This window comes from Periplaneta americana, chromosome 8, assembly GCF_040183065.1.
Source record: "Periplaneta americana isolate PAMFEO1 chromosome 8, P.americana_PAMFEO1_priV1, whole genome shotgun sequence".
NCBI classification, from domain to species: Eukaryota; Metazoa; Arthropoda; class Insecta; order Blattodea; family Blattidae; genus Periplaneta; species Periplaneta americana.
In genome coordinates, this window is record NC_091124.1 from 168827966 (window position 1) to 168847142 (window position 19177).

The 19177-nt window shown below is 36.4% G+C and overlaps 1 protein-coding gene across 5 annotated transcripts in view; it reads right to left on the reverse strand.

The window, feature by feature from the left end:
• The window catches only part of LOC138705233 (serine-rich adhesin for platelets-like), a 96227-nt gene that overhangs the window by 22500 nt on the left and 54550 nt on the right, over positions 1-19177 (reverse strand). For all 5 annotated transcript variants that reach the window (XM_069834045.1, XM_069834049.1, XM_069834047.1 and 2 more), the window contains 2 exons: positions 15178-15301; positions 6586-8204 (listed from right to left, as the gene is read on the reverse strand). In XM_069834045.1, the coding sequence (XP_069690146.1) occupies positions 6586-8204; positions 15178-15301 (1743 nt within the window). The remainder of the gene's footprint in view (positions 1-6585; positions 8205-15177; positions 15302-19177) is intronic.

The window sequence follows — 19177 nt, forward strand, 5'->3', positions numbered from 1 at the left end:
AGAGAGAAAAATTAAAAGAAGAGAACATACGAAATGAACAAAAAAAAAAAAATGAAATTAAGAACAGGAATGATAAGCGTCACTGCAAGAAAAAAATACAATAAATAAAATTCAATGAAGAAATACATTCACAATATTACGTATTTTTTACACTACGGTACTGCAATTCAATTTGTAATTTTATATAGCCCTACAGTACCGGTACTACAAGTTTTCTAAATATCAGACACCATCCTTTTTATTATTATTTTGAAAAATAAAAATATTGTACTGAACTATACCAAATAGTGAAATACGGATTAAAATACTGCAATGTACAGTAATTAAAATATATACAGTACTCACAATTAAGAATGTGGGTTGAATAAATCCGTAATACTTTTACGTTTCCATTCTGAAAAATACTCTCTCTCTCTCTCTCTCTCTCTCTATTTGGCATTACACCTCCTCTAGAGCCAGTGCCTGCCTAGTATTGAAGACCAGTCTTCCCTGTCCTGAGTTCGTCTTCTCCAACACCTTATTTCTACCTCTTTAATGTTCTCCTCCATATCTTCCAACCATTTCTTTCTAGATCTGCTAATACATGTTTTACCACCTGGTTTACCACTGAATATCTTTTTCATTAGGAATTTTAAAAAATACTGCATCTATAAATCATTCTCAATAATTCTGCTTGAACCAAAGAAATTCACGGCACACAAGTGTCTTTTTATCACTCTCCATTTCCTTCATAACATTAACTTCGTATTCCACACTTGAGACAATGACAATTACCTAGAGGACGCCAGAGGACTATGCTAGACGAATGCAGTTTTGTGTGTGGATAAATGGTGATCTTGAGTTGAATAGGTTCATTTTGTTTAATGACGAAGCTCAATTTATCTGCAATAGAGTTTTCAATATGCACAATTCACATGTTCGGTCAAATGAAAATCCTCACAAGATTGTGGTACATAATTTCCAGTATCACTCCAGTTGCAATGTGTGGTGTGATTTGCTGAACAATAATTTATTTGGTCCATACATTTTCGAGGGTCATCTCATGGAGAAAAGATACTTTCAATTTTTGAGAGAGGAATTACCTCCATTATTGGAAGACTACTATATTTCCAGCATAATGGCGTGACTCTTCACTTTTCACAAGAACTAGTATATTATTTAAACAACAGATTCTCCAGGACGTTGGATAGGTAGTGACAATTCCTTTCCTTGGCCAGCTAGATCTCCTGATTTGATCCCCTTAGACAATTGTTTGTGGGGATGGTTTAAAGTCATTGTTTATAGTGTGAAAATGAAAACATGGCAAGAGTTTATACAACATATCTACCTAGCAGCTGAGGAGATTTGTGGCCTACAATGGAAGTTGGGGAATGCGGTGAGCGCAGTTCACTCAGGCGACTATGTGCATTGCTGCAGAAGGTGGGGGGTCTTTGAAAACCAGCTTTAATACATATTTTTCAGGTGAATAATAACGGGAATGTTCTATAATGAATTTATAATACACCCAGTACCATTTTCGTAGATAATTTAAATGCTTAAACCTCCCTAATTTCCATGTTTATGGTTAACATTCAGGGGAGTGTAACTCAATTGAAAAAAACTATGACATACATATGTATGACTTGAGGCTTTCCCGGCGTTTGATGTAGAATAACTCTTCTTGGGTTCTCAGCCAGGTGAGTTGGAGATTAGCTTCCAAGCTTTTGACGGCTAGCTCTGCCATCTTCTTCAGGGAATGAAGTGATGTGGGACCATGAGTGTGGGAAATGCTACATCGGGCAGATGGGACACACCATCATGGAACGCTGCAAAGGAACATCAACGCAGCATAAGACTACATTACCCCGATAAGTCTGCAGTAGCCCAACACAGCCTAGAAACTGGTCACAGGATAGATTTCGGCGCCACCACCATCTTGGACAAGACATCAGGTTACTGGGACTTGGTTATCAAGAAAGCCATCGAAATCCAGCTAGATGGCAATAATTTCAACAGAGACGGGGGTCTACAGCTGAGTACAGCATGGAAACCTGCCATCAATACGCTTAGACCAGCACACGGCAGACAGTCGGGACCAGCAAGTAGCTCCTGATTGGCTGCCGCTTCCACCAACCAGAATGCGCCTGGCAGTCGGGACTAGGAACTAGCTCCTGATTGGCCCGCAGCGGGAAGCCCTACTTTTGCATATATACCGGCTAGACATGGTCCCACATCACTTCATTCCCTGAAGAAGATGGCAGAGCTAGCCGTTGAAAGCTTGGAAGCTAATCTCCAACTCACCTGGCTGAGAACCCGAGAAGAGTTATTCTATGACATACATGTTTGTAAGGACTCTTTTTCATCACAGTGATGTCAGAAATCAGAACCTGGAGTATTACACGATCTTCGTGAATCAACCTGTATAAAAGGGGCAAACCCTCTGATGTCGACAATTATTGTTTCTGTGTTTTCTAAAATTATCGAGACTTTTATGAATTTATCAGTATGCAATTAATACAATATTTGGAACAAAATTTATTATCACCATTGCAATATGGATTTAGGAACAGATACTCAACAGATCCTGTTGAAATGTCGGTATCCTATAATATTAACAGTTTTGAAACACTTAACAGTACCATGGTTACACTATGTGATCTTTCAGAGGCATTTAAGTGCGTATTCCATAACACTGATTTCCAATCTTGAAAACTGTGATGTAGCCAGACTTGGATTAGAATTATTTAAATCTCATTTGCAGAATCGTTTTCAAGAAGTTCCTACAATAGTATTTTTTCTAAAGTAATTTCTTTTGAATGTGGAGTTCTCCAAGACTCAGTCTCGTGGCCCCTATTTTTCTTTATGATTTCACCAATAATGCTGTCAATGAATGTCATTTGTTTGTCAATGGTACATTATTATACTGTTTCAGTAACGAATTGTCTTTGCTCACCAATTCTATGACCGAATCATTAAACAACATCATTACTTGATTTCAGGCGAATGGTTTTAGTCTCAATTTCAATAAAAAGCTGAAAATACTTTATTCTTTAAAATAACTGTGACTGTTCAACTTCAGACTCATGTTAATTGCTTGGTTTAATGCTCAAATCCCAAACTGACTTGGATTCATTACATAGATTCACTTTGTACAAGATTATAGAAACAATCTTATTTAAGAATATATTTTGCTATTTTAATACTTATTGCTATATGGAATACGTATTTGGGAAATCGCTGTGGTATTCCTAAATTAATTATTTAAAAAAAAAGGCCTTGACTAAAGTAAATGTCTCTAATATTATTTAACAAGTTATCCCAAGAAGCTCATTACGTTAATTTATATAGATTTAGAAATATTTTTATCCTCTGTTTGAAGTTCTGGCTGATATGTACATCTATTATCATGCAGTACATCTCACTTGATGATATGTGTCGGAGGAAGAACAATTGTTTGTATGCATCTGAAGTCTGACTAGTGAATAAATGTAGCTAGTCGGAGATGTGTGCAATGGAGGGGAAAAAGAACTGGGCACTCTACCCCATTATCTCCTGGCCTAGTTGCCTCATAAGTGGTGCCTTCTTGGTATCACTTGTGAAGTTCAGATCTGTCTTCAGACAGTTGACTAACAACAACTACAGAGATGGCTTGGTGACAATCCTTTTTATAATGTGAGTGAATATTATGAACAAGCAGAAATCCTTCAAATTTAATTTTAATTTTATATAAATTTTGTTTTAGTTGACTATGCCCATTGCATATACGGTAAAACCCCGATAAGACACTGTTCAAGGGACTGTGCGTAAACCGTGTATTAACCAGGACCGTGTTTTAGGCGGGTATACTAATTTTAACATATACAGTGTCTATTAGCATTTTTCTTAATTGAAATACATGATTCATGAAAGGTAATACAGTATTACTCCATTACATAATTACTGTACTGTACGTTAAAGATATTTATGATATTGTATGTATGTACTGTATTAATTCTTTCGAAAAGAGTCATTTATAGTTGTTTGCCGTGTGCATGTTCTCCAAGTCCTCATGTTTACCACACTTCAATCTCTTGCGCTTACATCCTCCCGACGTCGCAGCTGCAGTGATTGAGTCGCGATTTTTATTATCATGCTTAATGTCGATGATGGGATTCCTAATGAATCAGAGAGTTGTTTCTGATTAAGAGTACTGTTTTCATCGCACTTTCGTAAGATTTCCAAATTTTTCCAGAGAAAGCGCTTTTCGTTCAACACTCATTGTAATCACACTCACAGGCACTTCAATATACTAAGGACAACAAACTGACCAGCAAACATTTTCAGAATTTTATTACGGTCGAGTGAGAAATGTTGTTTGAGAGAGAGAGAGAGAGAGAGAGAGAGAGAGAGAGAGAGGATTAGCAAGAGGGTGGAGTATTGTAAGTGTATGTAAGCTTTAAGCACGCAGGTAAATAGTCAAATAAGAGAGCGTAACAAAAGGGTGGGGTATTGTATAGTATGAAGGTTTAAATGTGCAGGTAAAGGGTCGAATACCAATACTTTTCAGGTTAATGGCACCAGTAAATTCAATAGCCAAAATGTTTCATTGCTATTATAGTACATTGCAGAAAATTACATCTAAAATATTCCACAAAAATAGCGTATTATGCGGGACTTGAGTGCACCAAACGGGATATTTTATAAAGGCATTATATATGAAATGTTCAGGGACCAGACAAAAAAAAAAGCGTATTACACGGGATAGCAAAATAGGCAGGCGCACCTTATCGAGGTTTTACTGTACTTTGTTTATGGCTGTAACTAATTAAATTAAAATTAAAATCAGTGAGTAGTTATATAATGAAGAATGTGGACCAGTGAAATTCTGAATTAACATTTTCCTGCTCTTTTTCCAATATAGCCTTTCCCAGTTGTTATTGTACTGACATGAACAAATAGATCCTTTACATGCATATTGATGAAGTCAAGGAATTTACTTCCTCATCCAATGGAGGTAGCACTAACTTTAGGAATTTTTTCAACAAAGAACTACTACTACTCACCACAGATAATTAGAAATATCTCATTTTTGAAAATCTGATATGTAGTTGATGTAACCTCAAAATTGGTGCCAGTTAGCAAGCTGTTTGGTAATGCACTGGTTGACAAGACAATCTCCTTTCTGAAGAAAACAGACAGCTGGCTGCAAGGAATCGCAATTAATTCCCCATATTTTTTGCTAGAGACAGACTGGACAGAATGGCTTACCATCTCAATCTTTCTTTACTTTTAGGCAAAACAACCAACCATTTTATCTCCATTTTTTAAATTATGCCAAGACATCATCTATCCCAAGTGAGGCCAAGAGAAGATACGTCTCTCTCTATTGTCATATAACCACAGTCTACTATATACAGTCACGAAGCTTGAGATTTGAGGGTGCTAGAAACAATACTGTGTCAGTACTATTTTGCATTGGCTGTAATGAGGCGATATTAGCGATCCTAGTGGTGAGCAACTATCTAATGTATGCATATTTACTATGTATTGAGCTTCATGACTGTATATACTAGACTGTGATATAACCTTCTTTCCACCTATCCACCTCCAGCCAAACTGTAAACTATTCTGGTTCGAGACATAGATGTTATACACCAGTCTCTAACAACAGCAAAAGGTCCTAGCAAGCTCTCTGCTCTGGCTCACAATCTCTATCTCTTCCCCAATATTCATCCCAGTTTGTTTTGGTCGTTGGTTTCCTGTATCCCTTCCCCCCTCTACAATCAGCCTAATGCAGACAAAGCTTCATATTTAGAGTTGATAGTAGACATATTTCAGTCTATTGCAGGTGAATTGATAGCAAGGATAACTCCATTCCTTCTGTGGTCCATCTATTGCAGAGGAACCCTCAGCTTGAGAATCAATAGTAGAAGTGTCCCTTTACCTTTCATCCCATCGTTCGACAGTTATCCTGTCCCCACAAGGTAAGCTCATGATACGTACCTTACTTTCACCATGACATTCTCATTCTTCCTGTCACATTTTTTTTTTCATTTTAGTAGGTTATTTTACGATGCTTTATCAACATCTTTGGTTATTTAGTGTCTGAATGAGATGAAGGTGATAATGCCGGTGAAATGAGTCCGGGTCCAACACCGAAAGTTACCCAGCATTTGCCCATATTGGGTTGAGGAAAAACCCTGGAAAAAAACCTCAACCAGGTAACTTGCCCTGACTGGGAATCGAACCCGGACCACCTGGTTTCGCGGCCAGATGCACTGACTGTTACTCCACAAGTGTGGACTCCTATCACATGAGCCAGTTGAAAATAACTAAATCAACTCAATAAATTCATGTTCATTCAACGAGATTCCAGTTTTACATTACTTTCCCTTCTTTCCAAGTCAGAGGAGCGCAACGGCAGGCACACGGCACAGTAGTATTGGGGTGTATTCAATATAAAAGATATATAAGAGACCATTTTTTCCTCAAATTTTAACAGAATTTGAACTCGAGAGTTGTAATACTATTAGGTTCAAACAAGAATTTAAAAAGCTGTGTTTATATATCCCTATTAAAAATTAAATCAAAGTGAGTACAAAAATTCAGTTATACATAATTACCAACCATGCAGTAGAGTGTATAACTCCCATCATCTGTCACTTCCTTCAGAAGAACTTCCTTCGAGTTTTTCCTTGTGGCAGATGGCTTAGACGATAAAGAGCCATGAACAGACTCAATATTTCTCAATGATGGTAAGGATTCCGAAGAACTCAAATGCACTGAATGTTCTGATATAGAATTAGTAGAGGTTGTACTGACTGATTCTGCTGCTGCTGAAGAAAACAGACTTCTTCTGATTTTATTTATTGATGAAGGCAATTCTTTGGAATTATTTTCTTCTACAGAAACATGCTGCCTAGAACTTGTAACTGTTGGTAAAGGTAACTGATTGAAACGCTCATGTGTTGGAGAATTCAGATCTCTATTACTACTTGGAGATTCTGAACTTTTGTAGTTCTTATTTACTGGAGAGAGATGCTTGCAAGTTTTATCACTTAAAGATGATAGATAAGTACTGCAGGTTTCATAACTCGACAAAAGTCTATTGAACATTTCACTCCTTGCAGGTGACATAAGTCTACTGCAGTTTTCCGTCCTTGAAGGTGATATATGTCTACTGCAGGTTTCATCCCTTGAAGGTGACATACGTCTACTGCAATTTTGATTCCTTGAAGGTGACATATGTCTACTGCAATTTTGATTCCTTGAAGGTGACATATGTCTACTACAGGTTTCATTCCTTGGAGGTGACATATGTCTACTGCAGGTTTTATCCCTTGATGGTGAAGTACATCTGTGGCTGTTTTTATCCTTTGGATATGGCATATTTCTACTGAATGTTTCATCCCTTGGAGATGGTGCATGTCTACTACAGTTTTTCTCTCTTGGAATTGATGTATTTCTACTGTAGGTTTCTTCTCTAGGAGATGGTATATGTCTAGTGTGGGTTTCATCTCTAGAAGATGGCATACGTCTAGTGCAGGTCTCATCTCTGGGAGATGAAGCACGTCTAATGCAGGTTTCATCCCTTGGAGATGACTTGTGATTACTGCAAGTTTCATCTCTCGAAGATGATTGATATCTACTGCAGATCTCATCCTTTTGAGATGATATATGTCTACCGGAAGTTTCATTTCTCAAAGGTGATGTCTGTCTACTGGAGATTTCATCTATTAGAGATGGTGTACGTCTATCATAAGTTTCTCCTCTATCTATTGGTGAATAAGATCTGTTGCTCATAGATGTTGACCATTTCGGCATTTCTGTCGTATCATTTCGTGAATGTAGTCTGATAGGTGTTGAACAAGTTAGTACTCCACGTGTATTCTTTGAATGTGGACGTTGTTGATTCTCTGTTGGTAAGGACAATTGTCTATGACTCCTGTCTCTGCAAGGATTCAGCTCTTCATAGTATTCATCTGTTTTTGACTGCAGTGATTCTGTAACTGCAGGTGTTACTACCCTCGACCCTGGTACTGAATTCTGAGGTACTGCAAATAATTGACAGTAAGACCTAGATTTATTAGAGCACAGCACTTCAACAGGTGAAGATGGTGCAATGGTGGTGGCCGTTTGTGATAGTAGAGCATTCACTTCCGAATCCAGGCGTAAGGTTTCATCTGCTTGGTTTCTTGTTGATTTAATCCATCTGCGAAGCTGAGATAAACGCTTGGCATCATCATCTAAAAAAAAAAAAAAAAAGCATAATTAACAGATTACTTCAGAGATTCACGCTCTAGAGTTATAGCAACTTGGGAAGATTTTGAGTTTATTAACTGTATAACATTTCATTTTGTCAAAATTTCGTAACTACTTACAGATTACATCATCAAGATCATATTTCTCAACCTAGAAAGGTGATGTACTCTATTCTTCCTTTCATGTTTACCAATCCCAAATAACCACATAAACGAAAACTGCCAAAAGTGTTCTATATGTAGCCAATATGAAATGAGACATAACTGACCATAGTGAAAAATAACAATGTTAAAAATGTGTAATATTGAAAACCAGTCTCAGTATAGTTCCTGATATTTTTACAAATAATAATAAATATTTTATAAATAGATATTATTCAACAGTTAAAAATATATTGGCGGTACACAATGGTATGCAGTACTGGAACCTTTGTTCTTAAGTTTCTTTTTTTTAATTGCTATTTACTGACAACAAAATGTATTTTAAATATTCTGGAGGAAGGTATCATGGATAAATATATATTAGGATGCGAAACATAATGAGTTTCCCGTAACACATACTAGAGGCACTGTTGTAGAAATTGATCTTGCTGCCATCTATTTTTGGGAGAGGCGTTATTACATCTAGCAGCGCACCAAGTAGCGAAAAGAGTAATTACTCCATGCATTTAGCAGCGTACCTGGTGACGAAAATGTTAAACTGTACAGAAAGTATTCCCTCCCACCACCCTCATCGTCATTCTCATTCTCAAACTAACCCAATTTAAAATAAAACATTTACAGTTTTATTCCTCACAGCATATTCTACTGAAAATTCTTACCGGAGCCAACAGGAAGATAAAAGAGACGATGTGTTTTACACTACCCGATTAAAATATAACCAGACGGAGACAAAAAATAAAGCAAAAGGTTAGATAATTGGGGTTGTATTCTTTGGGTATTTATTGTACAGCGCAATGAAAAAGTCTGCAAGAACTACGTAGATAGTTCAACTTATTATATTACTATTACTTTACAATACATTCAACACTATTTTTACAACGTCCATAAACATCACTGTTTAACATACACTGCTTATACACACACGTATCACCTTATGTTCACTTATCAGCAAGTTTCAGTTCGCCATCTTCTCTCCTCGACTCTCCCGTACAGCAATATCTCGAACGGATAAATAGAGAACTCTCGGTAATGTACCCAACACGTAGTTCTAATGTTCACCACCTACGATATCGGGCGCTGATCACCTTATTTCAGACCACCAAATCTAGATGGTTTTGACCGCAGTTTCACATCCTATTATATATTTATCCATGAAGGTATTCTGTTCACGAATTGAATTTTTAGTTTTGATTACTCATAAGTTGGTACTCTGCTTTTCTGTTAAGTTCATATGTTGATACACAACTGGAAACAGGAAGTTGTGTTCAGTTCCGATTGCTTCCAATATCTATTTATCAGTTCTATATCTGCTCTGCAACAGACAGGTATTCACATTAGTTTTGAATATTAATCTAAGTTAAATCAGTGCAATCACTGTTCAAAATGAGTCAAATAAATAGTTATTTTATGACAATGAGTAAAAAAGGAAAGCTGAGGAAGCAGAAATAAATGTCGAATCTATCGGTGATCCTGTAAAACAGAAAATCAGCACCAAAAATACACGTTGTGAAGAGGATCACGAAACCAAGACCAAAGATTCACATGGCGAAAAAGAAGCAGATTCTGATAATGACTGGCCCGATGTTGGACACTTTTGAGAGAAATGAGTGGCTAGATGTCAAGAATAAAAAGTTGAGTTGTAAAGTATGTCGTAATGTCGGAAGTTATGCTGTCGATAAACAGATGGGAATACAGAGTGAGTTTTAAGTCCACCAACGAACTTCAGGGGGTGATTCCGGACTGAAAGTGGAGCACAAAAGTTCATATCACCTTGTGTCCAGATATGCACAGTTTCCATGGTAGATGGCACTGACGACATTCTCTCATAACTTGCAGAGTGTGTTTCGTGTGTTGCAGATAGTGTGATTTAAGCAATGCAGAAGCACAATGGTCTGTTATTCATTCCAGGAACAAGCCGAGATGGTATTTGTGTATGGTCAAGCAGGTGGAAACGCTCGAGAGGCAGCACGGATGTACCGAGCCCAGTGTTGCCATACCTACTGTTTTAGCAGGAGATTTCCTGTTTTTCCATTGACTCTACTGCTCTACTGATTTTTTGTCAAAAGTCCGAATATTTCCTACCTTTTTGGCATGGTGCAGTCACCTAGTTTTTTGCCCGGATTTTCAACTCATTACTTTAGTACACATATATTATGTCACCATGTCTTATTTTTGCATCTCATACACATGTCAAACAATGTTTTCATTTGCCTCCCTGCTCATAATGCGTCACCAAAATGATGCTTACAAGAAGCAAAGCATCGCCTCTTGCCTGGAGTCCAGCGGCGGATTATGATATCAGCACACTGGAGATAAAGATCATGTTTTATACACGTGGCTCAAGAGTTATAGGTCTCTCCAATCCACTTGATAGTCTAAACATAATTACAGAATGATAGAGAACGAATGTTTGAAACCTTACCACGAAAGCGCACACGCACGCACACTAAGTATATAATCTTCATGCAACATAAGCATGTGATAACAGTCATTGATTTGCAAAAGGGGACAAGTCGAAAATAAAGTGTTGGAAAATCGCAAAAACTGTAAGTTAAATTAAAATGTTCGTATATTTTTTTCTAATTTTATTAGATCACTATGGATACATATAAACATTCAGAAACCATGAACATTTTAATATTTTAAGTCTGTTATGATTTTTTTTTGCGATTTTCCAACACTTTGTTATTTTGGACATGTCCCCTTCTGCAAATCGACGACAGAATTAAGTTATTTCAGTATTGTTTTGGGGACTCGGGGAACAGAGGAGGAACGAAACTTATTCAGTAGTGAAGTTTGTTTCTGATTGTGTGCACGTGAAACAGTGAGAGAATGAAGTGTAGGTAATGGTATTTTTGTGTTACATATCTTGCACAGTGATCTTTTAAAATGAGTGAAAGTGTCCCAGCAAGAAAGAAAAGTAAATACTCCTAGAATTTTATAAATCAGAGTGGGAAAATGATGAACAGTTTAAAGGATAATTTTTCGTCTGTTATAGTCGCAGCTAGTGCAACACTGTATTCAAATACCTTTAAAATAAATCTTGTTGTATCGAAAACATTTTGTGAATACACGAAAAATTCCTGTTTAATACATTAATGCGAAACATTGTCAATAAGACATTACTGTGTAAAAACAAAATTGCATGACTTAGTTACATATGCTAAGTAGAGATGACAGTAATTATATTTAGCAAAATTGTTCAATTTCATTGGTTAGGGATGTGCTATATTGTAATACAACAGTATCATCTTTCTTACAGTACACTGTTTTGTAATTAATATTATAATACAAAGAGAAAATTCATGTTTAATTAATCTACTGTAATCTCCTGTTTTTTTTTCGATGATTTTCTCCTGATTTTCGTGAGTAGGTCGTGGCAACACTGACCGAGCCATGTACCCTGACAGACAGCACCACCCACATCACACAACTTCACCTGCTTGGCCATACACAAACACCATCTCGGTTTGTTCCTGAAATGAATACCGGACCATTGTGCTTCTACATTGCTTAAATCACACTATCTTCAACACACAAAACGCACACTGCAAGTTATGAGAGAATGTCGTCAGTGCCATCTATGATGGAAACTGCATTTCCAGACACAAGGTGATATGAACTTTTGTGCTCCATTTTCAGTCAGGAATCACCCCCTGAAGTTTGTCGGTGGACTCAAAACTCACCCTGTATAAATTTCAGTGGAGTGGACAAATGGTAAAGTCATTCATTTTGGAGAATCCTGGAAACAACAGTTAATGTCAATAAGAAAAAAGATTTACGACCATAAGAAGAATGCAGCACATAAAGCATGCCAAAAAATAAAACCTGAAGCAAAAAAACGAAACATTAGACAAAATTTTCTTAAATACTTTGTCTCATAATAAAGATGTAACAAGAAAAGTGTTTCGAATTGCTTACAAAGCTGGGAAGAAAAATGAATCATTTAACAACTTTAAAGACGAAGTAAATTTACAGGAACTTAATGGCCTAGACATGGAATATATTTATTTTGCAAAGTCTTCATGAGGCTTTTAATTGTTGATAAGGAAAAAGTTAAAATGGAATATTTTCCTATAATAGTTGTTGATATTCATAATAATAATAATAATAATAATCTTCTCCTCTCCACTCCTCCCCTCCCCTTTCCTTCTCTTCTCCTCTCTTCTTTTTTTTAACTAGTCACAAGTTACGAAATGTTACTATTTTGTTGAGTCAGATACACTTTGCAGGAATATGAAATGTATAATAATGTCTTGTTATTTTATGAGATTCTGTAGCGCAATAAATTGTAAAACTGTGTTTCTTTAATCAAGAATTATCTACTGTTATTTCTTGAGTCAGGTACACTTTGCAGAAAAATGAAATATATAATAATTATCTTCTTTTGTAAAATTCTGTAGCGCAATAAATTGTTGCTGTTGTTTTCTAATGCCAAACGTTTGACAATAAAGTCATTTGACCTCTTGCACTCCAATATTTTTCAAAGATATTATCATGGTCAGTCACTGAAGCACAGATTTTGAGGTGTTCCGAATCCATTTCTTGGTTTAAGTTGCACAATGGGCAGTTAGGGGACTGATATATTCCAATTCTATGCAGGTGTTTGGTCAAACAATCATGGCCTGTTGCCAATCTAAATGCACTACAGATGATTTTCGTGGTAAATCGGGAATTAACTGTCAATTATGATGCAGAGAGTTCCATTTTTTTTTTCTTGAGATTGTGTTATCAAATTTTGTTTGTTGAAGTCTAAGTATGTAGATTTAATAAATCTTTTCATAGAGTAATACGTAGATTTAGTAACAGATCTGTAAGTAGCAGTGCTGCCCTTCTTTGCTAAAGCATCTGCATTCTCGTTTCCCAGGATTCCACAATGGGATGGTATCCATTGAAATACAGTTCTTTTATTGAATGATATTAATTGAGAGAGCATTTTAGTTATTTCTGCTGTTTGAGATGAAGGTGTGTGTTTAGAGACTATTGATAGAATAGCTGCTTTGGAGTCTGACAATATAACTGCATCCTTAAAGTTATTGATGTGGCATAGAAGATTCCTGAGACTTTCACTTATTGTAATGATTTCTCCATCAAAACTTGTTGTTCCATATCCAAGAGATCTATAAAGTGAGAAGAGACGGCACGTAACACCTGCACTGCCACCTTGTTCTCTGGAGATCAAGGATCCATCGGTGTATAAATTAAGCCAGTTTTGTGGAGGGTACCTAATATTAATTGTCTCTAAAGACAATTGTTTCATTATTTCAGTGTTTACTTCTGATTTCAGTATTTCTTCTGTTAAATTTAGATTATATTCTATATTTAATAGAGTTAAAGGGTTTGGTTTAATTTGTAAGTTTTCTTTTAAATTCGGGATATTGATTTTCTGTTTTAATTCTTGAACCATGGATATGAAACTTTTTTTGAGTTTTCAATCTACAGAGAGGACTGTATGAATGCCAATTGTTTCCTGGTAATCTGATAAGTTTTTCATATTGAATCAGTGCTTTTTCTTCTATTGTCATTTTGATGCTGTTAATATTAGTGAGAAATCTCATAGAATCTATTGAAGTTGTTTTGATTCCACCAGTAATGAGCCTGAGAGCTTGGTTTTGAACATATTCTATTTCGTTTATGAAAGGTGAAGTAATTAAAATTTCTCCACAGTGTGTCAGCACTGGCTGTATAAACATTTTGTATGTAGTGTTCAAAGTATTCCTAGAGAATCCCCATTTCTTTCCTGCTAGTCTTTTTAGAAGGGAGAATCTTTTACGAGCTTTTTCAGAAATGTATTTCAAATGGTTGCTCCATGTTAACTTACTATCGAAAATAACTCCAAGATATTTGGATTCATAAGTCATAGGAAGGTGTTGGCCATTGTATTAGACATTGAATTCTCTTTCTTTTTTACCAAGTGGAAATATTTGGTAGTTACTTTTGCTTAAATTGTAAAACTGTTTCTCTAATCAAGAATTATCTGCAGTTATTTCTTGAGTCAGATACACTTTGCAGAAAAATGAAATGTATAATATTTATCTTATTATTTTATGAAATTCTGTAGTGCAATAAACTGTGAAACTGTGTTTCTTTAATCAAGAATTAGAGCCTATCTGCCATTATTTCTTGAGTCAAATACACCCTGCAGAAAAATGAAATGTATAATATTTATCTTATTATTTTATGAAATTCTGTAGTGCAATAAATTGTAAATTATATTTCTTTAATCAAGAATTTTCTGCCGTGTTTGACCAAAAAAAGAAAGATTTTTAACGTGACTAAATAGCCAACGAACTTAGATTTCAAACTAGTACTGCTACTAGTTATCTTAACCAGGGTAGACTGGCTTCCATAAATGCAAGTCACTCTATAATATGACCACACAGGCAGGCTTTTTTGGGTCCCGCCTGGACTGGGCTTATAAAACCCGGGCTGAATGGGCCAGTCTTAACTTTTAACTTGCTTTGTAGCTGCATCGGAACCCAAGCCTGATGGCAGCCAGTTACGGGCGTAAGTCTTGTCTGATTTGCTGGTGTCTAGTACATGGTACCAGAGCCTACCTAGCATTGTGATGGATTTGGGGAACTATGGTGAGCAGCAAAATCCGGTTTTACTGGGGACGATCATCATACTAACCACATGCTACCCACGTACTCGTCAGATGATCATTCATCTCTGCTGAGGCATTGGATGTGAGGCCAACAGTAGGCTGATAGGCCTTGTCCTTCTATGACCTGTCGCACAGTGGCTTTGTTTGTTTGTTTTTAATTGTTTATTAATAAAAATGTGTTGTACTTACCACAAAAAGAAAATGTGCTGTTTACAGAGTATGCATCCTTGGTTCCCTGTCCATCTGGTGGAAAAGTAACAACATCTGCCGCACTAAATACACGACCGTCCAGAACTCCATTGAACAATTCAATCTGCAAAAAACAAACAATGGGAACTGTAATATATGGTGAGATGCACTTTTAAAGCAAAACCTCAATTGATGACGATAACAATGACAACAATTACAGTAATGAACACCTGGATCAGCAGCTGTTATCATCCATAGTATTAAACAGAAATACCATTATAAACGAAATAATGCCATGAAAATAAAAAATACCTCATTAATCTTGTAGTGTAGACTTTCACGGCCATGGTCTGTTGGTTGGTTTTCTACCAGACGTTTCGTCTGCAACTGCAGCAGACATCTTCAGTGGAGTGGTATCCGAGGTCGCAAAACTCTTCTCGGCGTACCTGAGGCAACTGATCCTGTGGCTGGTTGTGCGGGCATATTTATAGTGCAACTAGCGGGCCGAGGCCTGTTGTCGCTGCGGTCCACGCCGCTTTGTTCGCTGCTCCTGTTCTGGGTTCCGTCCTTTTGTTGTAGTGGCTTCTTATCTGTTCTGTTTAGGACCGGGTACCAACACTTGTTTAGCTTTACACCTTCTTCCTTGCGATTAAAGTTGTTGTCATGTTTATAGATTTTGATCGCTTCTCTATGTAGACGGGGGAAGAAGTGCACGACGATTAAAAACAAAAATTAGTTTAGATATAGCTGTAAAGAAACTGATCAGGAAAAGGAATTTGTTGGATCACTGGCTGAGAAAAAACTGCCTGCTGAAGGATGCACTGGAAGGAATTGGTCAATGGGAGAAGAGTTCAGGGTAGAAGAAAATATCAGATGATAGATGACATTATATGATTCATATGAGGAGACAAAGAGAAAGGCAGAAAATAGGAAAGATTGGACAAAGCTGGGTTTGAAATGAAAGATCTGCCCCTTGGGCAGAACACTTCTTCCCCCATCTACATAGAGAAGCGATCGAAATCTATAAACATGACAACAACTTTAATCGCAAGGAAGAAGGCGTAAAGCTAAACAAGTGTTGGTACCCGGTCCTAAACAGAACAGATAAAAGAAACCACTACAACCAAAGGACGGAACCCAGAACAGAAGCAGCGAACAAAGCGGTGCGGACTGCAGCGACAACAGGCCTCGGCCCGCTAGTTGCACTATAAATACGCCCGCACAACCAGCCACAGGATCAGTTGCCTCAGGTACGTGGAGAAGAGTTTTGCGACCTCGGATACAACTCCACTGAAGATGTCTACCGCAGTTGCAAACAAAACGTCTGGTAGAAAACCAACCAACAGACCACAGCCTCTCAGCCCGGAAAATGAATCTAGATCAATATCTCATCAAATAACGTTTACACATTTTGTAATACTTTAGTTCTTTATCAGATTATCAATTATACTCCTGTTTATATTTTCAGTTAACTGTCACTCAAAAGCCACTCCAGGTATTCAAATATGGATTGCTACATACAGAAGGGATTCTTAATCAAAAGTCCTATGTATCCTTAACAATACGCCTTTTAAAGAGGGAAGATCGTGGACATGCCACTTCATCACAATGTATCTAGAAATTACAGGACTATGGAATGTGAACAGAATGTCTTAATGACATTTTCCAATGCCGATAATACATGTGTCAGATTCACATGTGTGGCCCCAGAAAGTCGAGGTTTAGATTCAATTCTGATTAGATGAATCAAAGCCATAACTTTCCAAAGGGAAGTCGCAGCAAAATTTAATTTTTGAAGTAATACTGATACTAAAAAGTGTCCTCACTCGGTAGGTACTATCTGTATGATTCCGATTTTTACTCTTATCATTAGAAAAAGTGATAAGGAATGATTTATTCCTTTGCAGTTTTTCATTAAAGTGAACAGTTTTCTTGCAAATTAAGTAAAAAGATTAACAAGTATCATTATTTCCTGGAAGTCTGGCAACCTTACTGAAAGTGACTAAGAGACGAAACTCTGCTGTTCAGTGTGTGCTTTCGTACATGAGCTGGCAACACGCTGTTGTCGAAGTCTGCAGACTTTCAAAGTAATGTTCCAATTAACCACGCACTTAATTACAAAACATGTAATACGTTGTTGTTGTTATCTAATGCCGGGCTTTGGCAACGAAGCCATTAGCGTTCTTGCTCTCCAATATTTTTCTGTGGTGGATCCATCAGGTAGAACTTCACAGGTTATGAGATGATCTTCAGTCATTTCTTCTTCTTTGTTGCATAGAGGGCAATTTGGATTTGTGTAAATTCCTATTTTATTCAAGTGTTTGGCCAAATAATCGTGTTCTGTAAGCAGTCTGAATTTTGCTACTGCAGATTTACGTGGGATTTCTGATTTTCTGTAATACTTTTATTTATTTCAATGTACTGTATTACCCTCTTCAATCATAGTTATATCAATATACCAATTGAGGCGTCAATTTCCAAAAGCTTCCTTGTACACAAAAATTTGATTTTCAGCTTTTGGCACAACTATATTCCCTCACTTTCTTCTTTTATAATATGTTTGGTTCACAATTCCAAATAATCTTAAAATCTACGAAAATAACATTTGAAATGTGGGATGCATGGGCTTACAGTTCCAACATCCACATCTCTGAAACCAATATGGCAAAGAACTGTTTACACAAAATTACAGAACCAAATGTCATCTTGTTCTACTGCCACTAGTGCAGCTTAATAGTCATTGATTTTACTGCATATATTCACAGATACACTAAAATAAAAGTACAGTAAAATCCCTCGTATCCGGCACCCAATTAATCGGCTAGACCAAAAAAAAAAGTCATTCATGCGAAAGGGAAGAGTCTGACGAAGATGTGAGTGGCTTTTGTGGATCTCACATGCTGCATATTGTGTTTACTCTTTACATTGTTCAAGCGTGAAAACAGACAGAAAACTCCGTTACGTCCCTAGAGTAGATCAGGTAGCATCGATAAGTTATCACTTAGGCCTTGCAAACAATGTGCAGAGCGATATCTTTAAATTTACCACCTGAACTCGCCCATTTCGAAGGGGTGTTGGTGGAGTATAAACAGGTAAGTGTAAAATTCTATGTTACTACAGCATGTAAAAGTTTCATTCGAGAGATAGTATCATGGGTATTACCGCTAAGTGCTGCTGTTGCACAATGGATTCCACAAAATGCATGTGAAATATTCTTATGCTCAAATCATCAAGCGCTACTTCATTGTCTTCATAGTTGCGACGTTGGCTACACTGTTCTTCACGTCACATAGCCACCATTTAAAATTGTCCTAAGGTTACGAAAACTTCTAGTATTATTTACGACATTATGTATTACAACAATTATGAACTGATGAATGTACATTACTGTACTAAAAATAAACACTGTATATATTTCAAAACTTTATTTTTAAATATCTATATATGAAAATTAATAAATTTAAACTTGGAAAAAAAAAAATGTTTGTGCAATACAGTGTGTCTTTACATATCTATAAACATATTTTCCAATTATCCGGCAAAATCAGTTATCCGATACTGGCTTTGTCCCACAGTTGACGGATATGAGGAATTCTACTTTATTTATAAATTTCTTGCTTTTAGTGGGTTTTATTTTACTTCGGAGATTGGTAAACATTCGTCAGTAACCAGTAATAAAAGATATAACATTATTCAACAATCAGTGTCTGTAGTTTGTTGTGTAATGTTTGTGCTAACTTAATCTCTGCACTCAACACTGTTGTATGGAATGTGTTGTGAATTTTTCATTGAATCCTCTATGAATTGAAGTATAATTTACTAATAACCTGTACGAGATGCTGTGTAATATATTGTGATTCTTTTGGTCCTGTTGTCTACAACATATTTAATGTGAGAGATTATAGTAAGTACTAGCAATTGTTTATTAAGTGTAATGAATAATTTAATATTTTGCATTTTAAGTTCTGATAAAATATTAGTTTAAAAATGAATAACAATA